The sequence below is a fragment of the Castor canadensis genome, chromosome 9, assembly GCF_047511655.1.
Source record: "Castor canadensis chromosome 9, mCasCan1.hap1v2, whole genome shotgun sequence".
NCBI lineage: Eukaryota > Metazoa > Chordata > Mammalia > Rodentia > Castoridae > Castor > Castor canadensis.
The window spans coordinates 113,835,718-113,863,125 of NC_133394.1; the positions used below are offsets into that span (position 1 = coordinate 113,835,718).

The following is a 27,408-nucleotide window of genomic DNA, read 5'->3' on the forward strand; positions in this document are numbered from 1 at the left end:
CACATTTTATATTGCTGATAGAACCTCTTTCAAGTACAGAGCATTCTGTTCAAATAAAAATGAACTGATTTATGAGAAATTAAAAACTGAATCAGGGTACAAGCAAAATAGTCTGTGCTGGTGGGAGATAGTTAAAAATTGAGACAGATCAAAGGGGAAACTTCTAGGACACTTATAATGCTCCATATCTTGACTTGGGTTGTGGTTATATAAATGTACACATTGAAAAATACTGAGCTGCATTTTTAAATGTAATATAATATACATATGTGATTCTAAAAAATGAAGTTAAACCAATTTTCAAATACAAGTTTTATCAACTATTAGTTGTGTAATCTAGGCGAAGTCACTAAGACCCCAGGAGCCTTGTATAAAGATGATTTATAGTTTTCTACTTTTCTATACAGTACATTCTTATACATCAGAGGAAAATCAAATATACTAACCAAACTAACATTATTGTGAAGGTTAGGAAGAAGGGGATAGAGCAGAACGGGTAAAGAAGGCATGATTCTAATTGAGCAAAACAATAGTACTTTAATGATATGTTTGTCACATTATATTCATGATATTTAATTTGGTTCTTTTTCCTCACAAGTTCAGCCAACTGGACCTGTGAAGATTCATTGCTTTTGGTCTGCCTAATTATCTGTGGGTTGAGGTGTAGCTCAGTGGTAGAGTACTTGCGCCACACATGCAAGACTGTGGGTTTGAGCCTCAGCATTACCAAATATATAGTTATTATTTACATCCTTTGTCTCCAATTGATAGGACTCAAATTTTTAGTTCAATAAGCACTATCACTTTTTTTTTTTGGCTTTAAACAAAATACAAATGCAAAAGAATATACAAATGATTGTATCAAGCAATTATAGCTCCACTGCTATAAACACAAAAAGTACAAATTGTGATGTTTAATTTTCTTAGACTGATTAATTTAACAAATGCTTACTGAGCACAAAAATATTTTCAATACAGTTCCAGGCTAAGGAGGGAGAATGAGGAGCTATACAAGTATGATTCTTATTCTCATCATGTTTACATTTCAACAATCCAAGTTCAACATAGCAAAAGTAGCTCAGGAATATCTATACATAGCATAATGTATAAAGGCTCTAGTTTGAAAGAATGTGTACAAAAAAATCAAGGAGTGTCTTCAAAGTGTCGGCCTATAGGACTGCTACAGGATAAAACAGTATTTATAAATGGTTTAGCCATTTGAAATTGTTCTAAGAAGGGGAACGGGAGAAGGAGGAAAATGATGGGATACATCTAACTAAGATATAAGTACGTATGTAAATATCACAATGTATCCTCCTGTATAACTATTATATGCAAATCAAGTTTTTTTAAAAACTGCAAAACAAATGGTTTCATTCTAAGTGTTCAATAAATGAGCTTCTTTGCTTCGTACCAGCTACTTTCCATTCCTCACTCTGCTTTTAAATCATCACTTGTTAAGTCACAATTCCTGTACATTCATTGTGTATAGAGATACTTAGCTGTCTGGAAAACTGCACTTAAGCAAATCTGGTATCTTATTACCCAATAACGTCCCGGGCCTCATGAAGTCTCTATACTAGGTGCTAGATCCCATATACATGGGTTTCCTAAAGAACTTCAAAAATATGTCAGATTTATTTTAATGTACTACTTCATGCACTCTAGAAACCTTAACTGCTCTGGAAACCTTTAAGTCCTGAATCCTTAATTGTCTCCATCTATGACCAACCAGTTAATCAAGTTAGTATTATGCAAATAACAGCAACTCTTCTCAAAGCTTTTAAAAGTTTATGTTTGTTTCTCATGTTGCACTAGAAGTATCTATCTTCTTCACTACTTTTGGGAAAAAACTCATTTTTCATATTCCCATCGTCAGATAATAAATTCGAAAATCAAAGTTGCTATTTCCATGTAACTTTGCCTAATGAGTTAACCTTATCTTTATCAAAGAAAAATGTTCACAGTGAAATTTTCACAAGTTCTTTTGTACAAGGTTAAGACAGAAAAATGTAAACCAATGGAATCAACTGCTGATGGTTTGATATAGGCACACTATCTTTGTTACTTCACACAATGCCCAACAAAAAGCATCCACTGAATAAATGCATAGAGGAGTCTCAAAGAGAGCCAATTACTTCCCTATACAAGACACATTGTTCCTATTTTAACATTTGCTTGTATTTATACCTTACTTGTATATAAAATGAGTTTGAAAGAAAAGCATGTTACCTTAAAAAAATGCTATTATGTATTTTCTAACAACCTGAAATTAAACAATTTAGTATTGTCCCTTCAACATTTTGCTCTTTTAATCTGCTTCTGAAAATGCTGTGCACAAAGTAAATATGTATTAAATTTTATTTTCTAACTGGCTTTCTTTCAGTTTTCAAGGGCTGTATCTTCAGAACTGAGGTTAAACAAATTATGTGCTCCACAAAGGTGTGAACCTTACATTTGAAAAAAAAAATGCATAAAATAGATTGACAAATGGTTAAAAACATGGATAAATGGATGTATGAGTCAATGGAAACACAGCAAAATGTAGATTGCCTAATCTAAGTGATGAGTAAATGAATGTTTACAAGTCAATTCCTTCACTTTTTTGGGAATATCTGAGAATTTTCATAATCAAATGTTGAGAGGGAAAAAATCTACATAGACAACTGCCAATTTACTCAATAAACATTTAATGAATACTTATTATACAGAAGGCAATGGGAATAGGAAATTTCATAAACCATGGTTTTTACTCTAAAGGAGTTTAGAGTCTAAAGGTAGTAAAGTTGTACAAACACAACTAGAATTCATAAAACTGAAAAGTGCTATACACAATGAAGTTCAGATAAAATATTATGGAAGTCTATGAACGTTTTAATATTTGCATGCAATTCCTATTCCCAAAATTGGCCAGGTTAATAAAAAACAAAAAATTGCTTTTGCTTTAAATTACCTTATACTTGCATATACAAATAACTTAATATAACAAAACTAGCAGACATACAATGATCATCATAGTGCAAAAGGTATACAAACCCAGCACTGTTCACTTTCCCAAGTGAGGGTGACTGCGTTAACAATTTCTGCCCTTGAGCAAGGCGTGGTGGCCCCAGCCTACACTCCTAACATACCTGGGAGGCTGAAGCAGGACAAGCTTGAGGCCAGCCTGGGCTACACAGTGAAACCCTGTGTCAAAAAAACAAAAACCAGCCAGGTACGGGTGGCTCATGTCTATAAGCCTAGCTACTCAGGTGGCAGCTATCAGGAGGATTGCAGTTCAAAGTCACCTTAGGCAAAGGGTTCACCAGACCCTATCTCAAAAATACCCAACACAAAAAAGTGGTGGCAGAGTGGCCCAAGTGGTAGGGCACCTGCCTAGCAAGCATTAAAGCCCTGAGTTCAAAATTCCTATACCACAAAAAAAAAAATTTTAAAACTCCCACCCTTTTTAATGGGGAGGAAGGTAGTACTGGCGTTGAACTCAGGGCCTCACACTTTCAGCCTTATTTTTGAAATGGGGTCTATGCCCAGACTTTATGCTGTGATTCTCCTATTTATGCTTCCCATGTAGCTAGAATGAAAGACACACACCATCATATCCAGCTTTTATTGGTTGAGATGGGGTCTCATGAACCTTTTGCCCAGGCTGGCCTTCAACTGTGAGTCTCCTAATCAGCGAGGATTATTGGTTTGCACCACCACATTAGGCAGATTTTCACTTTTAATATGAATAACTGAGTCTTTTTACCTTGCTCCCTAAAATTTTAGGAATGGGTAATCATTATTATAATGCAAAGACAGCTATTACAATATATGAATTACTTTTAAGCTTCCTGAAATGACTTTTAAAAAAATGGCTCTACTGAAGAAGCAAAATATACAAAATTATTTTTGTATATACTGGCCAATTCCAGATAAGGCTGCTTAACGAACTATACTGAAATTAGTGAAGTTATTTTATGCATCTACTGCACAGCTTTAATAACTGCATCATATAGCAATTTTAAGGGAGGAAAAAAACACTCTTAACTCTACCACCATTAACAAAATAAAAACTCATATTTCAACGAATTTCCTTCCAATCTTTAAGATTCCTACTGTGTTCACTTAGTCATCTGCTTGGTCCAGTTCATGGAAGACAAAACTTAAAACCAACATAATGGTTAACTAACATGAAAAATAAGTTATGAAGAACAAAAAGAAAGAAATTTGATATTGTTTCTATTGAACAAAAAAATTAGAAACCTAAACTAAGGTATGGATAAGTAATAAAGTGATAGAATAATAAATACAAATGCAAATTACAATTTAAGGTTTTCTAAATCTAACCAAAAATGTATACCAGTTTATCCTTTTACAAAAATACTTCAAATGCAGGAATCAAAAACTGTTGCTTCCATGTACTACTAACTACCTTTAGGATGTACGTATCTTCTTGGTGAAATTAGTAGAAGTTCTTTTATATCATGTTAACATAGAAAACACAGAAACAGTGGAAGCAACCACTGACAGTCAGATATAGGCACCCAAGTGTGACTCAAAAGGAACTTACCCATACTGTGGTGCTCCTGTTTTAATGTCTCCTATAGTGACATGGACATCATCCTCATCATCATCACTGTCACTATCGCTATCATCTTCCGTCTCCGTCACTTTCTACACCAACACAAACAATTATAAAATACGTTAAATAATTCATCCCAATGTTTAATGTTAATAAATGAAAATTTCCTGCTTTTTGAGACATAGAGAAAAAACCTACAAGCTCATAATACTGTTACTTATTTCAACTTATTTCTAACTTTGATGTTCCACATGATAAATAGGAAATAATGTCACATTTTTTTTTACTAATTGATAAATGACCATTTTGCAAAATGGATCTAAGGCATGTAGTTATCTACAAGATAAAATTATTTAAATTTTTGAAAAATTCCTGGCCAAAAGAAAACTAATATGATTGTGAGATTCAGTGTTAAGGTTAAAAAGTACTGAATGGCCACAGAGCAGTTGATTATCCTCGACATTCACTTATCCTAGGAGACGTCCAGCATGCAAATGGTTGGGGAAACACTCTATGGCTTCAAATTAAAGTGGGCTGTTTATGAAGTTTTATTATGGCTCTAAAAGGCTATTATGTAGTAGGTTATATAACAGGAAACAAGGGTATCATCTAAGCAAAATGCTTTCCTGTATACAAGTTCAAATTTGCAGAATAATAAATGCCTTCTTTTCACAGGATCAAATACTAATATCAGAGAACCTTCTAAAACATCAGTTTAACAGTAAGTCAGGGATTATCACTTTAAAAAAGGGTTACTAAAAAACCATGACATTCAAATTTAGGTTGAGGGCTCAGTGTAGGGCTTTGCAAACCAAACTCACTTATATATTCAGTTGGTCTACAACCATCAATTCTCTGAGAGCCATAGACATCAAGCCTGTGCACATTCTTATTTCCTCTGAATCTCTCTTCCCACTAGGTCCCCTTCTCACTAAGTCCTACACATGGTCCCTTTGATGTTTTCAGATAAAGTAGAAGATATAGAGGAAAGATCACATAGGATAGTGGAGGTTATGTTAAATGTTTTTATCTTCAATTATGAAGTTATTGACAAATATTTAAAACAAAAAGTAACTGGATTTCAAAGCCGTATGTGTATGTTACCGGTTTTGGTACGCCATTTTCAGCAGTTTCATCTTCAATTCCAGATGGAGGATTAGCGCTACAAACAACAAAAATAAGTACACAAGTAAGATACTGCTTTTCAAGACATAGCTAGATTGTAGTACTTTTTTTTTTTTTGGCAGTACTGGAGTTTGAACTCAGGGCCTCTTGCTTACTAGGCAGGTCCTCTTACCACTTGAGCCACTTTGCCAGTCCTTTTTGTGGTGGGTTTTTTTCAAGATAAGGTCTCTCAAACTATTTGCCCTGAACTGGCTTTGAACAGTGATCTTCCTTATCTCTGCCTCCTGAGTTGCTAAAATTACAGGCATGAGCCACTGACACCCAGCTACTTTTTTTTAAGCTATGTCCAGTAAGGTTTTCTAAATTCAACTGTCTCCCATGGATGGTAAGAACAAGGATGGTACAATCTGTCTGAGTTACTCTGTTATTCCTACCATTTCACATAAAGCAAGCACTCAACATTAGAAGTAGGGCTGGGGAATAGCTCAGCAGTACAGTGTTTGCCTTAGCATGTCTGAAGACCTGGGTTCAATCAACCACAAGAAACAAAACAAAAAAATTTTAGATGTAGAATTGAAATGTGTCCACAATTTGTTCATGAATTACAATTTGATGGTGGGATATAATTCAAGTCCTTTACATATTTAACTAAGCTGCACTTATTTACTTTTACTTATCCTAAATCTTTATTGAACATCCACTGTACTACAATAGCTATGTAACAGTTTCCTCTTCTCCTTGGTGCCTGGGAAACTTAGATTTATGACACTGACCATATTAATTCTTTCAGTACACAGTTAACGTACATGCTTCTGCCTGGTTTCTTCTTTCATGAATCATAATTTCACCTCATCTTACAGACAGGAAAAGTAAAGCACAAAGAAACTAAAAAGTCTGACTCAAATCTCAGAAAATTTAAGTAACATTTACAAATGCCCATGTGTTGGCAAAGTTCAGAGGTCTTTCATTAGAGTTCTGCTCATCTCTCCTAACCTTCACTTTTGTCAAGCAGCTTCTATGTAAGATAATTTAATCTCTTAAGTAGCATTTTAGAACATCATCCCCAGCCAAAGCAAAGGATAGAAACTAAAAACTGTTAAATTTTCCTTGTTCTAATGCTTGACTCAACAAGACAAACATCAAACTATAATTCTTCAGTATCCTGTTTAAGTAAACTAGGCAGCCAGAAACAAGTTACAATTCTTTGTGTGTGCTTGAATGGGGTGGGGGGTGCATGCTGCACTAAACCCTCACCCAATTTTGATATACCATGTTTAGCCAAAACTTGGGATAGAAAAAACACAACAGAATTGTTAACAGTGTATGTAATGGTTAATGATAGAGATTTCAGCAATGAACCAACCAGTCAAAAGTTGAGACAAACTTCAACAGCAGAGACCTAGACAGCACAAGGCAATGATGTACAGCTAGATACTCAGAGGCTTGGCCAAACTCTTTGCACCAAGAGACCTACTCTTTAAGAACTTTTAATTTTTCATCACCAATAAAATGTCAGAAATGATAAAATTGTAATTTTTTTCTAGAAAAAAACTTTGAGACACATTTTCCCCCATGGAATAAAACAAACACAATAGTTCTCCAAGTGAAGTTTCTATAAAGAATATAAAGAAGTTTTGACAGTGACTCTCAGAAAAGGTGGTAGAAAGCTTATCTCTAATAAATTTTATCAAGCTGTGTACAGAATTTTAAAAAGTTCAATGAAAAAGGAAGCTTCGAGAATTGTAGCTAGGAACTAATAAAAAGTAATGTAATAAAGATTTTTCTCATAATAGTTTGATAACTCTACATGCACTGTAATCAACTAATGTCTTGGTCAATGGAAGAAATATATATGGAGAAATATTTTATCATTTTTGTAACTATAAACCATACGAATCTCAACTTTGTGGTTAACTGAGATTAGGATTAGGAACAGAGTTGAATACATAAATTTCAAAACCAAACGATTAAATTTCAGATGACACAGTAATGAATGAAACAGGGGAGAATACTGCAATTTCAGCTCTTCCTAAGCTACTTCTACTTTTTCTGTTGTTATAACAACTTTATTGATATAATTCACTTCCATCCATGCAAAGGGTACAAGTAAATGGGTTTCAGTACTAACACATAGTGTAACCTTCCTTACTATAATGCACAGTCATGCATATGGCCCTAAATGAAATCTTGTGTGTCAGAGGCATGGCTCAAGAGATAGGGCAACTGCCTAGCAGGTACAAGGCCCTCAATTCAAAGCCTGTACCACCAAAAAAAAAAAAAAAAAAAAAAACTTTGTATATATTTATCACTCCCATTCTCCCCTTCCCATGACCACTAGTCTCCCTCTATGGATTTGCTTATTCCAGACATTTCATAAATGGAATAATACAACATATGTTGTCCTTTGTGACTGCATTTTTTCACCTAGCATGCTTCCAAGGTTTATTCTTTTTATAACATATATCAATTTTCAGTTTTCACTGCTAAACAGCATCCCATTATACGGGCATACTACTTTAATATATCCACAAGTCAGTTGATAAAATGTGGGTTATTTCCATTTTTTTACTATTATGGATGTTGCTGTGAACATGCATGTACAAATGGTGTGTGGACAGTATTTTTTTTCATTTCTCTACCTATGAGGATAACTGCTGAGTTATATAACTCTACATTTAACCGTTTGAGGAAAGTGCCAGGCTGTTCTCCAAAGCAGTCACACCATCTTACAACCCTACCCGCAATGTATGAGAGTCCCAATTTTTCCATATCCTCACCAATACCTGTTTTATCTTTGTGATTCCAGAAACCCTACTGTGTATGAAATGACATTTCCTCCACTTTTAAAATCCAAGTATTCCTTAAATGCTTTTTTCTTTTTTAAACTATTCCTCCTTTCATTATTTACAACACTAAAGACTGATCAGAGTAGTCATCACAGACATGTACTTATCTGCAAAAGTTGTTTTAAAATTTCTAGTAAATTTCTTGTTCCCTATATATAGTCTGTAAATGATACTTTTTACCTTTCAAATACCAAAAAAAAAAAAAAAAACAACCTTTTAACGCATTTAGTTCTACTCTGAAGTTAAATATAACGAAATAATTTTGATAAATTTGTTGAAAGAACCATTGTATCACACAGTCTGTACAAGCATCAACAGAAAATTTCACTAACCTGGCATTTTCTTCTTCTGGCCTTTCAACTTCATTTTCATCTATCAAGTAAAATAAAATAAAATAAATAACTAAATAAAGCAAGCTTAAAGAAACCAGTATTATGAAAATCTGAAGTGATCATCACAAGCACTAACCTAGGTCCTTTGCCAAATCACTGTGCACATGCACGTCCCATGGGCCTATAAGCATATCCAAAGTTAGATCACCTTATAATTACTTAACAAGATAAGTCTTTTATGGAATAAAATCAGACTTTACTGCTATAAAAATAAGCTTAATTTAAGAGGTACTGAAGATTCCAAATCTTTGTAAAAGAAACCCCACACATTCACATTTCAGAGAAGTACTAATGCTAAATCTTTCTACCAAAGAATTTTTTTTTTACAGGTTAATCAAAGTTACATGGAGGAGCTATGTGGTGGCCAACGTGCACTTTTACTATACTACTCCTGAACAGTCAAGACTTTACATTTTAGGCAAGGAACAAATATTAACTTTCAAATCTGGTGTAAGGAGGGATTATAACTTAATGAAAGTTAAATCCCCTGCAAGAAGAAAAGTACAAGATGCATTAAATTTAGAGAAAAAACACATGACACTGAAAACTGTAAGTCTAAGGGTCACGAAGTACATCTATGATGTGGGTTAAAGAGCAGTCTCTTAAAAAAGAAAAACTTCACCTTAATACAGGAGACATTCAGGGTTTTCTTTATGGGCCATAATGTATTCCATCTTTCTCTCTCTTTCTTTTAATTAATTATTTTAAAGCACGACTTTCAGACAAGGAGGTACCCTTGCAGGTGCATTCCATACAAACTGACCATCAAGAAACAAGACGTTAGTTTTACAGCATTCACTTTATTTATCTAGTATTACAGAATGACTTTCTGAAAGGGGCAGGAAGGGCACCCTATGGACACGGGCAAGAGACACATGGGACACACCTGAGACTCCACAGGAGAGCGGGGGCGAGAAGACCCCCGCCAGGCCCCCGCCCAGCCGGCCCGCGTCGCGCAGTGGGTGCGGGTGGGGGGCGTGGGCGGGGCCAGGCCAGGCCGCGGGCGGGGGGACGCGCACGCGCGCTCGGCCTGAGCCGGCCAGGCCCGGATCCTACGGGAGGCCCCGGGCGCGGCGCCAGGGGCCCGGGGCGCCGGCCGTTTGGAGGCCGCGAGGGGAAGCCTGAGAGAACCCGGAGAGAGACAGAGACAGGAAGTTCCGTACCGCCATACAGCCACTCTTCCTCCTCATCCCCTCCGGTCCCGCCGCTCAGCTCCGACACTAGTCGCTCGACCTCGCCGGCCGACATGGCCGCCCCACGCACAAAGTTAAGGCGACGATCAACAGCCCCTTCCAACCCCTTCCCCAGCCTCGCTGTCCCGGGGCGCGAGAGGGGCGCGAACCCGCCGATGAGCGAACGAAGAAAGCGCGAGACTCCAATGCAGGGAAGGCGGCGGCGGAGGCGGCAAAGATGAAGACTCCGAGACTGGTCCTCCTGCGCACGCGCAGCAGCACCCAAGCGGCGCGGCGTCTCTAGGTGGCTTCACTTCCGCGGCGGCGGCCACCTGAGCGCGGCTGCGCATGCGCGGAACGTTGACTTCCCCGCCCCCATGGAATCCCGCTTTGCCTTCGGCGTGGCTTTCTCGGGGGCCTCTTGCGTCGGCTCGGGCTCCCCTCCCCCATCCTTCTAACGCTGCCCCTGCTGCCTTTGCCACGCCATTGTTCCCTTCTGCCTTTGATGCTTCCTCCTGGCGACCTGTATTTAAGGTCTCCCCAAAGGCTTTGTGGCATTTGTCACAATGTTGCATCCTATCTAGAACCGTTACCAGCCCATCCTGTTTCTCATTAAATAAAGAAGAAATAATCTTTACTGTTAAATTTCAACAGCCAGCAAAAGAAAAACTAATGCGTATTATTTACTATGCATTATATGCTAATGTATTATGTGACTAATACAATCTCTTTGTTTTATATATATATACACATATATGTATTACAGCCAAGATCAAAGACCACCCTCATCCTCTGCCCTCTTCTACTGGGGTTAGCTGTTCCGTCTGGTGTTCAATTTTACTTGAGAATCTGAGGTTGAGGAGTCTTAAAAGGGCACAGTACTGTATATCCTCCTGCTGCTTGCATTTTTTTTTTTTAACTCACCAGTGTCTTCAGATTTTTTTTTCCCCGTTTTAATATAAAGATAGGTCCTCTTTTTGTGCTTTCTAAGATTCCATAGCATGGCTATAACAAAGTAAATATTGCTGTTTTCCTATTAATGCACATGTAGATTACTTTCAAACGTTTCATTTTGGCCAAAAGCAAACAACAAAAAACCCTACAACGAAGGTCCTTGTGACTTCTTGAAGATTTGCCCAAGTGTTTCCCCAAGCTAGATATAAAGTGTGAGTAGTTTTTATTTTAATAATGCCAAATTTTCAGGCCACTTGAGGAGGTCTGTTTCCTTTTTATTTTTGAAGTATTTTTTATTTTTTGTTCTATTATTGTTGTACTGGGGGTAATTGTGTTAGACCATTTTTAAAAATACATCTTAAAGCTGGTTGCCCATGGCTCACGCCTGTAATCCTAGCTATTCAGGAGGTAAAGATCAGGAGGTTCACAGTTCAAAGCCAGCCCTGGCAAATAGTTCACCCTATCTCGAAAAACCCTTCACAAAAATAGGGCTGATGGAGTGGCTCAAGGTGAAGGCCCTGAATTCAAGCCCCAGTACTGCAAAAAACAAAACAAAACACATCTAACAAGGAAGATATATAGAATATATATCTTCTATATATAGATCTATAGAATGGGTTGAAAATAGAATTCCAGTTCTTAACTATCATCAGCTAGTAGGTGACCTTGGGTAACCAATCTCTCTATGCTTCAGTTTTCTCAACTACAAAATGGGAAAACTGGATTAAGTAGCTGTAAGATCTCTTTCAGTTCTAAAGGTTTCAGACAGGACACTCGGTTTTCAACAGAAAAAAAAAATTTTTAATCAGTTGGGTTTAGTAGAAATCTTCATTTTTCAAAGCTTAATTCAAGCCACTTAGCTATCATTCATCAATTCTAGTTCATCAATTCTCCATCAATTCAAGGAGTTTGAATTGCCTTGAAAAGGCAAGCTCATTCCAGCCAGCTGAAGAGAGAAAGAAGCCCTTCATCAAGACAGTTGATTCTCCCATGAAACTACCAAAGTTCATTATAGACTCCTGGAACAATAAATACAGAGGTAAGTAGAGGAGACTTAGTGTGGTTGGTTGTCTTATGATACTCCAACACAGTAAGGAAAAGCTTTGCTCCATTTCTTTTATTTTGTAATTATTATCACAAAATGAAAGGATTTTTTGTGCTGTGCAATGGATAAATATATTTCTCTCATTTATTTAATAGTCATTGACTCTTTGCTCTAAGAGATTGGAAAATAAAGACATGAGCAGAACATAGCTGCTGCCCTTAAGGAGCTCTCAATTCATTAAGACAGAGGGTGGTAAATAATTAACTTCCACAGTTGAATCCACAAGGAAAAGGTGGATAGAAGCACAAACGAAGTGTTTGAACTCCTGAATACCACATCATCTCACATTATTTAAACAAGGTATGTTAGTTGTCCTTATCTTTCAACTTATTTCTACCTGCTATTTCCAGTTGTGTTAAGTACAACTCCTTGCCTTCTAGCTTTAGTTCAAATATAATCATCTTTGTAAAATCTTTCCTGAATCCCACTTCATCCCTTCCCTTTTATGGTATTCAATAAATATTTATGGAAAGTCTACCAAGTATCAGGAATTCTTCAAGGCTATGTACATTCAGCAATGAGTAAAGGAAGTCCTTCGTTTCATGGAGTTTTCATTCTAATCCAGGAGTCAGACAACATACATATAAACATATCATGTTGCTAAGGATTATGAAGAATAAGATATAAGGGGACCCAGAGCAAAGTGATTAACAGGAAAGGGGTATAATTTTATATCAAGTGGAAAGGGAAAGCCACTCTGGTGAAGTAATATAAGTACAAAGGTCCTGAGGCAGAAGCATAGTAGGGTGTTCAATGAACCCATATGTAGCAAGAGTGGAGTAGGGACAATGCAGATGAGTTCAGTGGTTTGGGGGGGTGTGAGGCAATCAATTCTACAGTGACTTTAGACCTTGTGCTGCTCTAATGACATGTGCTTACCACAGTTTACATTAATTAATTTTCCTCGGACTCTTCGCTATTATATTCCCTCAAACAGGGCATCTTGTTTATCTCTCATTTCTGTTCCTTGTCTGGTGCATAACATCAAGTAGATCTTGATTTTTGGTGAAAGAAATGGAATGGGCCAGGCCTGGTGGTGTGCCTGTAATTCACTCAGGAAGTATAGGTAGGAAGATCATGTTCTGAGGCCCCAGGGTGGAAAGAAGGAACTGGAGACCCTATGGAGAAAATAACTAAAGCAAAGAGGGCTGGGACTTGGCTCAAGTGGTAGAGTGCCTACCTAGCAAGTGTGGGGCCCTGAGTTCAAACTCCAGTGTCCCCCAAATCATAATTTAAAATATTTTTTAAATGTAGCAGAGTTTTTCCTTCCTGCCTGGGAGTATCATAAGGCAACCTCAATCTATATATTCCAGGAGTCTATAATGAACTTTGGTAGTTTCACGGGAGAATCAGCTGTCTTTTGGTGAGGGGCTTCTTTCTCCCTTCAGCTGCCTGGAAGGAGCTTGCCTTTCACAGCATTGCTTAAGCTGAACTAAAGAACTGATGAATAATAACTGATACATCTGAATCACTTGGTGGAGATAGCATTTGATCTAAGCTTTGAAAATGATGACTTCTGCAAGCAGAAAAGTCCATAAATCACTAATAACTACTCATGAAGGATTTTTCCTTCTTTGCTCCTAACCTGAGTTTCTTGCCGAGATATGCTTCCTTTGTTAAAAGTATTTTTATCTCCTTTCTCTCGTCCATGCATTATGACTTTATCAAACTACATTTAGTCTGAGTATATTTGTTTTCTATTTTATTGTTTTGTGGTTTGTTTATTCTTGGCAAAAATAGTAATAAATAGGACATAGTGATGCACAGCTGTAGTCCCAGCTACTCAGGAGGTTGGGGGTGGGGAGGACTACTTGAACCTACAAATTGTCAGCCTGGGCAACATAATGAAACCCTGTTTCAAAATAATAATTATTAATAATTATAATTATGGTATGTTTTAATATATTATCTGAGAGGTACTGAAAAGGGTTACTTAATTAAAATGATAAACGATGACTAAATGATCATTAAAATGATGGCAAGAAGACACCCAAAAAAACTAGATAGCATTTGTTGCCCTCAATGCAGAGAAACTAAAGCAGATACCTTAAAAGCAACTGAGGCCGATAGGAAAAGGGGACCAGGAACTAGAGAAAAGGTTAGATCAAAAAGAATTAACCTAGAAGGTAACACACATGCACAGGAAATTAATGTGAGTCAACTCCCTGTATAGCTATCCTTATCTCAACCAGCAAAAACCCTTGTTCCTTCCTATTATTGCTTATACTCTCTCTTCAACAAAATTAGAGATAAGGGCAGAATAGTTTCTGCCGGGTATCAAGGGGGTGGGTGGTAAGGGAGGGGGTGGGGGCAGGGGAGAGAAATGACCCAAGCATTGTATGCACATATGAATAAAAAAAAAACGAAAATTGCGCTCAGTAGTCACTGTGTGGAAGTATAGTACTCATAAGTAAGTGCATTTTGCATAGATGTAGTATTTAGGTCCAACCGTGCTGTTCACTGCCAACTTTAGAGAGATCACTTAAATCTTCACATACTTTAGTTTACACATCAGTAAATTGATATATTAAATTAACCTCTTATATCCATTCCTTAGAAGGATAGCAAAGCTCAGATGAGGTTCTAAAATCAGAGCATTTGACTAGTTAGAGGCCAGCAGATGTCCTGTTGTGGGTTGGGCCTTTTCTCCACTGAAGGACCAGTATGTATGTAGAGCTTGCCTTCTTTTAGGTTCTTCACTAAGGAATTAAGCCCCAGTTAGCCATCCTCCTCTGCATCTTAACATCCTTTAACAGTAAAATTTATATTGCTAAGTGTTTCTGGAATATTCCATCATCTACTATTCACTTCTTTACAGTTATGTAAGCCTTACCCACCCTTTGAGGATGAGAATAAAATCTTTTTATTTTTGTAGTTTCCAGATCCTCTCTCACAATGTCAGTCTTACAGAAAGTGCTCATTGGAGCTTTAAGAAAAGCACTAAATCATCCATATGGAAGACCTAGAAAGAAGGAGAAGGGAAATTGCTTGATTTTATGAGGAATCAGAAATGAGTACTATTTTGAATAAAGTACAAATCACAATTTAAGAAAGTAAATAGAATTGAATGGTTTTAAGCAGGTCATTTTAGCAGGAATTCATTCATTCCACCATTACATCTGAAAGCAAAAAAGGGCTTTTTTGTGAGTTCTCTTTTCTGTTTTACCTGGTGACTCTCTTGGGTAGTAGTTAATAGGCATTTCAAACTTATACTCAAATAGAACTTGTGAATTCCCATCCCCCCATACTTGCCCCATACTCTCCCAAGTTTTCACATCTTACTATCAGTAACCACCATTCAACTAATTGTTTCAGCCCCAACCCTTAAATCATCTGTGATTCTTCTCTTTTACTCATCTCACACCTATGCAAATCCATTGTCAAGGTCTGCTGGCTCTTCCTGTAAAAATACATCCCAAATCCATATACTTTCCATTAACACTCCCACACTGCAATTCAAGTAATACAAAACTCTTTGATACCTCTTACATGTGATATAAAAATTCAAGCTCCCTTCCATGTGGCCTATGAACTTCGTGGTCTACAGCCCCTTAAGTTGCATGTGGCTGTATAGGTTCCATTGCACAACTTTTAGGGTTCTTCCATATCTCCTCATTCTTAGTCACTTTTTGTCATCTTTTTAAGTGCCATTCCCTCACACCTATGCTATTGACTGAATGCTTGTGCCTCACTCCCCCAAATTCCTGTTTTGAAACCCTAATCCCCAGTATGATAGCATTTGCAGATGGGCCTTTGGGAAATAATTAAGTCTCCCTTAATGAGGGAGGGTATTAATGTCTTATAATAAGAGACCAGAGAACTTGCTTCCTCTTTTTCCCTGCTCTCTTCCGTGTTAGAGCACAGCTCAAAGACAAGCCATCCAGAAAGACAGCTGTTACCAGAGCTGGCCCATCCCAGCACCCTGATCTCAGCATTTTTTGTGTTTTTTTTTTTTTTTTAAATATTTTGGCAGTAGTAGGGGGTTGAACTCAGGGCCTCATGCTTGCTAGGCAGGCACTCTAGCACTTGACTTGAGCCACTCCATCAGCCCTTTTTGTGTTGGTTAATTTTTGAGGTAGAGTCTTGCTTTTATGCCCTGGCAGGTCTGTATGCTAATCCTCCTATTTCTGCTTCCCTACCTGGTTGGGGATGACAGGTACATGCCACTGTACGCAGTCACTGGTTGAGATGGGGTCTCAAGAAATTTTTGCCCAGGCCAGCCTTGAACCTTGATCCTTCCAATCTCTGCCTCCAAGGTAGTTAGGATTACAGGCTTGAGCAACCTGTAATGATTGATTTTACAGTCTGATCTGACTTCCTAGCCCTCAGAACTGTGAGAAATAACATCTGTTTTTCAAATCCTCCAGCATATGGTACCCAAGTCTTAATATTTTGGCAGAGAGGAACTGGGAGTGTAGCTAAGAGGCAGAGCATATGCTTAGTATGTGAGAGGTCCTGGGTTCCATCCCCACCTGATAGGAAAGGAAGGAAGGGAGGGAGGAAGGAAGGAAGGAATAAAAAGGAAGAAAGGAGGAAGGAAGGAAGAAAGGAAGGAAAAGAAAAAGAAAAGAAAAAAGAAAGAAAGTTAGGAGAAAGATGTCTGCATTGTTCACTTTCACTGAAACCCAACTTCCCTCCAAGGACAGTACTTCCATTTTTCTACACTACATGACTTCCATTATCGTTCTCCCTGCTGTGCCGTGGAGCCTGGTGATAGTATTGCCATTTCCCTGGCTCTCATGGGCCACTACCAGGCCATGATGGTTCTGCTTTGCTGTGGAAATTTATGTCCTTCTCAGCTCATGCCATCAAGATTAACTGTCTCTGCCCCCACCCTCTTTGTTTCCCCTTGTTCATGATGACACTGCAGACTGACATGGGAAAAAGTCTTTTTTTCATCTGCTACTTAGCATCATAATGACATACTTGCACATCTAATTGGCTCATGTTTTATTTGTTTGTTTGTTGGTTTGTTTTTTAACTTTCTGGAATCTATTCAACGATATTCACACCACTTCAGCACACCATGTTTAGGACTATGCTTTGGATCTGATTAAAACCTAGAATAGTCCCCTCTTGAATTTTAGAGGGCAACTTACTTTCTTTGACCCTAACTTCATATTCTTCCAGCTTTCTTCCTTACTCATTCAACATCCTCTTTTCTCCAACCTTATAGAGGTAGTTCCTAGGGGCCTCATTTCCCCCATCTATTGACTCATTCTACACTCTTAGTGCTCCCCCATCATGTCTGCACTTCCTGGCTGCAGAGATTCAAATCCTATGCATTCTTTCTGGATTCCATCTTACCTTTACTTTCTCAAACACTTGACACCATTGGTCACTGCTCTTGAGACATGCTTCCCTGTCACTTCATGTGCCCACTTCACTTCTTCTGCCATCTATAAAGATTTCTCTAAACTCTCTCCATCACCTCATCTTCTTTCTTCTTCATGCAGTCTGAAGTACACCCATTTACTAATGATTCCCAAGTGAACAGATTTCTCTCCTGCAAGCCAGAATCATACATTCAACAGCCTACTAGACATTTGTACCTACATGTCCACAAGAATCTTCAAAACAGTATGACTCCACACCTATTACGATGACTACTTACAAGATAAGCAGAAAATATGAAGTGTTGGAAAGGATGCAGAGAATCAGTGTCCTTGTGTACTGCCAGTAGGAATATAAAACGGTGCAGTTAATATGAAAAAGAGGTTCCTCAAAAGTCAAAAAGAGAATTACTGTTTTATACAGAAATTTCAGTTCAAAATATGTATCCAAAAGGATTGAAAGCAGATCTCAGAGAGACATTTGTACATCCATGTTCATAGCAGCATTTTTCATAATAGTCAAAAGGTGGGATCAACTCAAATGTCTATTGACATATGATACACAAATGTGGTGTGTATGTACTATGCAATGTTAGTCAGTTTTTAAAAGGAAAGAAATTTTAACATGTGTTACAATATAGATGAATGTGGAGGATGTTATACTAACTGAAATAAGTCAATGACAACAAAACAAATACTATATGGTTCCACTTACATGAAGAATCCAGAGTAGTTCAACTTATGGAAACAGAAAGTGGAATGGAGGTTGCCAGAGGGTGGAGGCAGGGGAAATAGAGAGTTGTTTAAAGAGTACAGATTCAATTTTGCAAGACGAGTTGTTCTGGAGATTGCTTATACAACAATGTGAATATACTTAAGACTACAGAACCACTCACTTCAAAATGGTTAAGATAATGAATCTAATGTCTCACAAACAAACAAACAAACAAAACTCAGTGTATTTATCCTCCAGTCTGCTTCTCTTCTGGTTTTCTAAATTTCAGTAGCTGCTATTTACTAACCATCCAAACAGAAAACTAAAATTTCTCCATTGCCTCTTTCTCTCTGCCAAATGAATCACTGAGCCTTTTTTGTTTGTTTAGTGTTGAGCAAGTTCTAGCTGTGTATCCCGTGCTGGCCAGGAACTTGATGAGGCTGGCCTTGAACTCTCAATCCTCCTGCTTCCATTTCTGGAGCACTTGGATTACAGGTATGTGGGTGCCACCACATTTTGCATGTCACTGTCTTCTGAACTTCCTTTATACACTTCAATCTGTCCATCTCCTTTACTGTTTTCCCTATCAACTCTCACCCAGGGTTGTTGCTGGCTCCCTCTGCCCTAAATCTTGCTCCATTTCAAATTATTTTCCACATAACAATCTGGAATATTTTCTTCTAAAATCTAGAGGTGAGCAAATTATTCCCATTCCTAAAAACACTTTAATAGTTCTCAACTGGCTACTACTATTTGGAATAGAAAATAAAGACTTGCCCTGATTTAATCTGTTCCTTTCTATTCTAATCTCTTGCATCTATTTGTTCTTAGGCCTTTCTTCATGAAATACACTCCAGCCATAATAACCCATTTGTAGTTGCAGAGAACATGTTGTACTGTTTTGTGTCTCTTTGCCTGCCTTGTCATTATTCTGCACTTCCTGCCTGCACTGCCAGGAATCCTAACCCCGTCCCATCCTGTCCACCTGGTGAACACCTGGTTTTCTTTGAGGGCAACTCAAAACTCATGTTCTGAGTCAGGGCTTCTGACCACTTCCCTTTTTCTTTTACTCAGAGTTTATTTTTACTCCTTTGTATTTTTTTAAATCTTTGCTTCCGTAACATTTTATTACACTTGTTCACGTGTATGTGTCCTTTTCTTTCATTATAATTATTTTGGGAGTTGGGCTGTAGCTTATTTTTCTTTATATCCTGAATACTCAACAGAGTGTCTGGAATACTGTATATGCTCATTAAAAGTTGGTTGAGCTGGAGGCAGTGGCTCATGCATGTAATCCTAGCTATTCAGGAGGCTGAGATTGGGAGGAATGCAGTTCAAGTCCAGCCCAGACAAAAAGATTTGAGAGATCTCATCTCAACCAACAAAAGCTGGGTGTGGTGGCACATGCCTTGTATCCCAGGTATGCGGAAAGCATAAATAGGAGGATTGAGATTTAGGATGGCCTAAGCATAAATGCAAGGTTTTATTAGAAAGTTAACTATAGCAAAAAGGGCTGGGGACATGGTTCAAGTAGTAGAGCATCTAAGTGTAAGGCCCTGAGTTCAAACTCCAGTACAGTCAATAAATAAATAAGTGTTGAATGTATTATTTATTATGTGAATAGTAAGTAACTGAACATTTAACATTTATTGAACAGCCGTTATCTTCTAGGCTTGGGGAACTCTGTGCCTCTAGTTAACAGTCTGGTAGAACGGATATGTTAAGGAATACAGGTGTGTTAAAACTTTCCCAATGATGTCAACTACTTAGCAGAATTTTCAACTGAGGATTGTGTCAGGGAATGAAGAGGACAGACTAGCGGAGGTGGTGAATTAGGAAAAACCATACCTGGGAGATATTATTGGAATGACTATTTCCGAAGAGCAAGCATTTACCCGGGGTGAGCTCTTTGTGGATTAGATAACGTACTTTATTAACCATTGTCTCCTTGGAGGTTGGCATAATGATTACATTAATAAGTGCTTAATAAATATTGCTTTAAAAAACTGAAAGCATGAAACAGTCTGGGCTTGGTCTGTTGACTTCATTGTATAGGTACTTAAAGTTTCAGGCTGGGAGCAGCAGGAGAGAAATTGAGAAATCATGAAGGATTTTGATAGAGCCTCGATGTGTCTTGTAGGCAACTGGGCCAGGTGAAACTTTTAAGCAGGAAAGTGGTAGAATCGGCTTAATTTATCAGGAAGAAAACTGAATTGGAGGTGAAAAGAGATGGAAAACTTATAGTGGAGGATTATTGCAACTGTCTAGGTGAGAAATGGATGGCAGCAAGGATAGAGAGGAAGAACTAGATTGCAGGAGTTTTGAAGCTGATCAAGATTTAGATGCAGCTGGGGGCTGTGGTTCACACCTGTAATCCTAGCTATTTGAGAGGCTGAGATCAGGCAGATTGAAGTTTGGTGCCAACCTGGGCAAATAGTTGGTGAGAACCCATCTCCAAAACAACCAGAACAAAAGGGACAGGAGGTGTGGGGGTAGAGCACCTACCTTGCAAGCATGAAGCCCTAAGTTCAATCACTAGTCCCACCAAAAAAATATTTAGATATAGTGGGAAAAATGGAGAAAGCCTGCAGGTGCTATGGCTTAGGACTGTAACCCCAGCTACTCAGGAGAATGGATTGTGAGGGGAAGAATGGAGGCTAGCCTGGGTAAAAAGTTAGAGAACCCCACCCTTCCAACAAAAGAAGCCAGGTGAAGACTCACCTACAAGGAAAGGATAGGTAGGAGGGGCTGGGCTCAAATGGGAGAGCACCTGACTAGTAAGACACCAGAGTTCAAATCCCAGTGTTGTCAAAAAAAAAAAAAAAAAAGTGGGCAAAGTGAAAATGAGACCAGTATGTATTTTTATGAGGCTTGTGTGCAATAATGCATGTGATAGCAATCTGTAAACTACAAAATATTACACGACATTTCGTTGTTTCCATTATTTTCTCTGAATGCTTAGAGTTTAGATGGGGAAAGTGGCTGTGCTTTCAGAGATGTGTTCAGATCTAAGGAAGATATAAAAACTTAAGGTTTTATTATTTCTAAGAATTCTCAGAGAACAGGAAAGGTTATATGAGCAGAGAGGCACATTAATATAGCAGTTCAGCTCTTTTCTAGACAACCCCTTCTCATCTCTGACCTTTTGAGGAAGCTTGGAAGCATGGAGCCCCGCCCACTTCTCATTCCCAGCCCAGCCATCCCTCTAGCCTGGCCTCTTCCCTAGCCAATCAGCGGTCCGTGACGTCATCATCGCGCGCGGTCACTGGGCTCGTCAGAGACAGAACCACGTGTACTGTGTTGACTGTCAAAGTCTTCTGGAACCCATTTTCCGGAAGTGGTGAGTTCTGACAGAAGTTCCTGCACGCGAGTTCCCCGACACTGCGAACCCCGAGCCATGAGCGTTCCCGGAGTGCTGTCCTTTACCCAGCAAGGCTGGGAGCAGGTGTTGGTCAAAGCGAAACGGGCTCTGGTCTACCTGGACGCCGCCTGCGCCGAAAGCCTGCACTGGGGCTGCGGATCCTCGCGGCTCCTGGAGGCGGTGGGGGGTCCTGCGTGTCACGTGCGGGAGTTCGAGCGCGATGCAGTTGGTGGTGGAGCTGAGCAGCCCAAGGCGTTGTTCGTGTTGAGCGGCCTGCTGAAAGGCCGGACCGTGGAGATTCTACGGGACATTATCTGCCGCAGTCACTTTCAGTATTGTGTGGTGGTCTCGGCCGTGAGCCACGCTGTCCACCTCACGGCTAACCACGTGCCAGCGGCTGCAGCGGCCGAGCTGGAAGGGCAGCAGCCGGTGTTCGAGCAGCTGGAGGAGAAGCTGTGTGAGTGGATGGGCAACCTGAACTACACGGCCGAGGTGCTGTACGTCCCCTTGTTACTCGCCCCTGCTGCTACCCACATTGCCTTGACTCCAGCCTTTGCTACCCTATTCCCATTGCTACCCCAGGATGTACATCTCCTTAATAATGCCCGTCCGGACAAGAGGAGGCTGGGCAGCCTGGGTGAGGTGGATGCCACTGTCCTGCCCCCAGAGCTGCTGCTGCAGATCAGATGCCTGGTGTCAGGCCTCAGTTCTCTGTGTGAGCATCTAGGGGTACGGGAGGAGTGTTTTGCTGTGGGTCCCTTCAGTCGGGTTATCGCTGCAGATCTGGCTAATTATGCTCCTGCCAAGACCAGGAGGAAAACTGCTCCGGGCAGGGCATCCTTGGTGTTTGTGGACAGAACTCTGGATCTCACAGGTAAGTGGCCTTGCTAATTCTTCCTATTCACTCTCCAGGGTGCTGGGACTTTGATTGAGTCAGCATATATTTCATCAGCATCTTACTGTATGTCAAGTTGAAGATACAAAGATGACCTTGATGCACATGGCCCCAAATGTCGAGTTTAGAATTTAGTTTAGTGTAGAGGGGAATATAGACAAGCAAATTAAGAGTTACAATACAAATTGTTAAATGCTGTGATATGGCCTTACCGTATATTTTCATGTAAACAAAACAACTTTATCTAGTCCAAGAGATTGGAAAAATGGAATTACTCTGACACTGGAGGAGACCTGTATATCTGAGAATCTTTTAGAAATTGCAAATACCAGTATTCACAAAATTTTTTGTGGGAGGTTGGTACTGGGGTTTGAACTCAGGGCCTCATGCTTGCTAGGCAGGCACTCTACAACTTGAGCCACTCCACCAGCCCCCACAAGAATTCTTAATACAAGAATTGGATTTGTTGAATAGGAACAGGAAAGGTACGAACAGGAAACATTAAGTTATCATAGACTATTGAGGTTTAGGTTTCTTTAAGTGAGTGTTAAAAAGTGAAGCAGACCTTATGTATCACTAATAAATGAGATGGAAAGAGAATTGTGGAAAATATTTTCAAATGTGTTTTGTTTTTTTCTTAGTTCTCATTCTGTTAAAGTTTGGGTAATCTCAACTTGTAGAAGTATTTATAAGTGTAATTAATTAAGAAGTATATTAATTATTTATAAATACAGGGAACAAATGTAATCCTTAAAAACCACTTTCTGATATTGACATGTGCACTTATTTTCAAGGGTCAACTTTATTCTATTTAGGTACATATAATGCTGCTACTAGTCTAAGCTAGCTACATCCAAGGTCAGTGAAAATAATCAGGAAACTGATATTGGTAAGTATTCCTTTTAGCAGGCCAGGAAAAAGCCTGAATGATGTTATAAATATGACAATATGTATACTTACATTTTTGACCTTAATAAGATTAGCTTTAAGATCATAAAATAGGAAGTAAATTAAATGGCAGAACGTTCAATCATGTGACTGGAAAAACCAGGTGTCCCGTTTGCCAATGTGATTTAAATATGTATAATTATTATTTTTTTGGCAGCACTGGGGTTTGAACTCATGGCCTCATTCTTGCTAGGCAGGCACTCTTACCACTTGAGCCACTCTGCCAGCCCTTTTTTGTGATAAGTGTTTTTAAGATAGAGTATTATGAACTATTTGCCTGGGGCTGGCTTCAAACTGTAATCCTCCTGCTCTCTGCCTCTTGAGTAACTAGGATTGCAGGCATGAGCTGCTGGTGCCCCACTAAATATGAATAACTATAACATCATAGACTTCTTAGAGGATTAAAAAAGATGCCACTTGACGAATATATGTTTGTGACTTTTTGAATGAATGGAATATACCCTTTATACTTCTATTTGTTTAAGCCAAAAATGTGATATTTCACAATTAATAAGTATACATACGTTTACATTGCCTTCAGTTAGGTGAACCTTCATATCCGGGTTGCCCAGCAATGCTCAGATGTCAATGCTTCTTGACATCTTTGCTATCTAAGCCTTGTGTATGCCTTTTTTTCTACATATAGAACAAATGAAGTAAGCATAACTTCTGGACTCTAAAAGCTTACAATATGAAGCAGCGAAAAGACTTAGAAAATAAAGGTCTGTACAAAGTTAACACCCAGCAGCCATCATTTCATATTTTCCTTCTCTTCACGCCTGCAGATCTTCTTGCCTACACATCCTCTTTCTTGCTACTAGTATCACTGAGAAATTTCAAACCAGCAGACTTCCACACTTCTCATTACCAAATCTCCATCCTTATGCATGTATTTTTCTTACCTTCTTTCTTATTAAAAGGAATGTACTGTCCTCCTGTTATCTAACATCAACTTTTTCACCTATGCAGACTAGATCTTCCACTTTTCACTTCTCTCAGATTTACCTTTGTCAAATACCCCTTATCTAGATCATCATTTTTTTCCCCGTTTCTGTGTATTTTCACGATTGGCATACAAACAGAACGGAACATCTCCTTTCCTGATGCCATGTTCCTCCAACTTCAGTTCCATTTTGTAGCAGACTTTGAAGAGTTGTCTATACTTGCTGTCTGCACAATTATGTGCTCTTCTTTTCTCTTGGCTCCCCTTCAATTCAGCTGTTCTTTTCTAATATTTCCCACTTTCTTCATCAAAGTCCTCATTGGCTTCAGTATTATCAAGTTCAATGTTCAATTATCAGCACTCTCTTTTCTGAAACTCAAAGCAACATTTGACACAGTAACGTAAAGCAAATAGCAAAGAAATAAAACAAAATGAAATAATAAAGAAGTACAAAAGATATACAGACAAGCAACCACTTTAACCAGTTCCTTGTCTGGTCTCATCAAAGCATGAATCCAACATGCCATTTGTTTGTTTATGTTCTTTTCATCACACCTACTATCAAATTCAACTCACCATTGATTTTCTTTTTTTTATGGTACTGGATTTGAACTCAGGGCCTTGTGCTTGCTAGGCAGGCGTTCTACCATTTGAACTATGCTCCCAGCCCCTTACCACGTTTTTTAAGGCCACACATGACCTACCTAGGTTTACCTCTTCCTCTGCTCTCCCCTCACACACTACCCTTCAGGCATTCTGTCCACCTTGTCATTCTTCAGATATGCCATGCACATTCCAGTCTCAGGCCTTTTGAAGTTCCTGAAATGGTTTGTTTTTGTTTTCTTTCTTCTTCTTCTTTTTTTTTTTTTTAGTGGTACTAGGATTTGAACTCAGGGTCCTGAACTTGCTAGGCAGGTACTCTAACACTTGAGCTATGCTTCCAGCCTTCTTTACATTCCTTTAAGATCCTTCTGCCTTAGGGTGACTTCCAGGGTATCCTTTAAACTGGTGAAGGTACTCCATAGGCAGAGTATGGGTGGAGACATTTTAGGTTCATGAGACCATGTGAAATAATAGTTGTTGAAAGGGGCACTACTCAAAAGGACTACATGTGAGATTTCTCTGTGTAGATTCAAGGCAACAAGGACCTCTGGCAAGGGCCTAGGATAAACTATACAAATATTAATATCAATGGAATCCTGAGAAAATTATACAAGGTGTGATAATAAAGCAATGGCAGTGAACTTTCAAAAGTTAGCTGTGGATCCCCCCAGTATAAGAACATTATAAAGGCTTTGCTTCCTTCATACCTTATTGAATCGTTCAGTTCAAAAGCATACAGGTCCTGAGTTCAATCCCCAGCACCACAAAAAAAAAACCAAACCAAACCAAAAAAAAACAAAAGCATTTAGGTAGAGCTAAGCAAGAGCAGTACCCCACAGTGAGAAAGGCGCTGGCTGGTATGTACAGATTAGAGCCTGAGTTCTGTCAGGGGGAGATCTCTGAGTGGGGCATGGTAACCTGTGTGAGGAAGTAAGTGGCAGCAGCAGTGGCCTAGTGAGGTGGTGAAGCCAGATCGGGATAAGGGGATGGTCTCAGGTCTGAGTGTGTTTGCTTATCTTCTGATATGTAAAACTAAGTTGTACTTGAAGTCCGCTCTGAAACCAGTCACCTTTTGGCATAATGTTGCCAAGAAATACCCATTATCTCTTTCCCATTTAAAATTTATGACATGCTAGACGGGCATGCCCAGTATGCACGTCATCCCAGCTATGCAGGAAGACATAGGTAGGAGGGTTGCGGTCTGCTGGCCCCCGGGAAAATGTGATACCCTACTTGAAAGACCAAAAAAAGTGGGGGAGACTGAGGGTATGATCAAGTGGAAGAGCACCTGCCCAGCAAGCACAAGGTCCTGACTTCAAACTCCAGTACCACAAAAAAGGTAACAGTAGTTTCTTAATTCAAGTGTATTGTGGAGCTCCCTTGCTTGTTTTATTCTTTAAACTGTATAGTATGCCTCAAAAAAATTTAAAGTATTTATGATCTTATTCCCAGAATAAGAAAAAATTTTCACAGTGGTTCCTACTTCTGTATTTTTTTTTCTTCTGTAGTATAGTTTATACTTTTTTGCTCACAGTACATTGCAAGGTAAATAGTTGTATTACCCTGGTTCCCTTTTATGGACCCTGAGAGTTTGGAGGTTCTAGCAGGGGAGTGTACCTGTTTGTATACCCTTGACTAAAGAACAGTCCTCCTCTATCAGGGAAGGTTGTCCTCTTTCTTATTTATTTGTTTGTTTATTATTCATATGTGCATACAATGCTTGGGTCATTTCTTTCCCCTGCCCCCACCCCCTCCCTTACCACTCACCCTGCCCCCTCCCTCTCCCCCCCCACCTCCTTGATACCCAGCAGAAACTATTTTGCCCTTATTTCTAATTTTGTTGAAGAGAGAGTATAGGCAATAATAGGAATGAACAAGGGTTTTTGCGAGTTGAGATAAGGATAGCTACGCAGGGAGTTGACTCACATTAATTTCCTGTGCGTGTGTGTTACCTTCTAGGTTAATTCTTCTTGATCTAACTTTTTCTCTAGTTCCTGGTCCCCTTTTCCTATTGGCCTCAGTTGCTTTTAAGGTATCTGCTTTAGTTTCTCTGCGTTAAGGGCAACAAATGCTAACTAATTCTTTAGGTGTCTTACCTATCCCATATCTCCCTTGTATGCTCTCTCACTTTTATCATGTGCTCAAAGTCCAATCCCCTTGTTGTGTTTGCCCTTGATCTAATGCCCGCATATGAGGGGGAACATACGATTTTTGGTCTTTTGGGCCAGGCTAACCTCACTCAGCATGATGTTCTCCAATTCCATCCATTTACCAGCGAATGATAATATTTCATTCTTCTTCATGGCTGCATAAAATTCCATTGTGTATAGATACCACATTTTCTTAATCCATTCGTCGGTGGTGGGGCATCTCGGCTGTTTCCATAACTTGGCTATTGTAAATAGTGCCGCAATAAACATGGGTGTGCAGGTGCCTCTGGAGTAACCTGTGT

At 39.0% G+C, this 27,408-nt stretch overlaps 2 protein-coding genes across 29 annotated transcripts in view; one reads left to right on the forward strand and one right to left on the reverse strand.

Annotated features, from left to right (window-relative positions):
- The window catches only part of Fip1l1 (factor interacting with PAPOLA and CPSF1), a 68,033-nt gene extending 57,616 nt beyond the window's left edge, over window positions 1-10,417 (reverse strand). For 4 of the 23 annotated variants that reach the window (XM_074042251.1, XM_074042249.1, XM_074042239.1 and 1 more), the window contains exons 1-5: window positions 10,091-10,413; window positions 9,004-9,048; window positions 8,868-8,907; window positions 5,669-5,726; window positions 4,553-4,656 (exon numbers count right to left, since the gene is read on the reverse strand). In XM_074042251.1, the coding sequence (XP_073898352.1) occupies window positions 4,553-4,656; window positions 5,669-5,726; window positions 8,868-8,907; window positions 9,004-9,048; window positions 10,091-10,175 (332 nt within the window). In that variant the 5' untranslated portion in view covers window positions 10,176-10,413. Of the gene's footprint in view, window positions 1-4,552; window positions 4,657-5,668; window positions 5,727-8,867; window positions 8,908-9,003; window positions 9,049-10,090 lie in introns of all 23 variants that reach the window. The other 19 variants (XM_074042250.1, XM_074042248.1, XM_074042252.1 and 16 more) reach the window with 9 other exon arrangements.
- An 11,041-nt stretch (window positions 10,418-21,458) lies between these two features.
- The window catches only part of Scfd2 (sec1 family domain containing 2), a 413,685-nt gene continuing 407,735 nt past the window's right edge, over window positions 21,459-27,408 (forward strand). For 2 of the 6 annotated variants that reach the window (XR_012435809.1, XM_020161793.2), the window contains exon 1: window positions 21,460-22,441. Coding sequence is in view for 5 of the 6 variants with exons in the window: in XM_020161793.2 (XP_020017382.2) it covers window positions 21,604-22,441 (838 nt within the window). In the remaining variant the exon portion in view is untranslated. Of the gene's footprint in view, window positions 22,442-27,408 lie in introns of all 6 variants that reach the window. The other 4 variants (XM_074042262.1, XM_074042263.1, XM_074042264.1 and 1 more) reach the window with 3 other exon arrangements.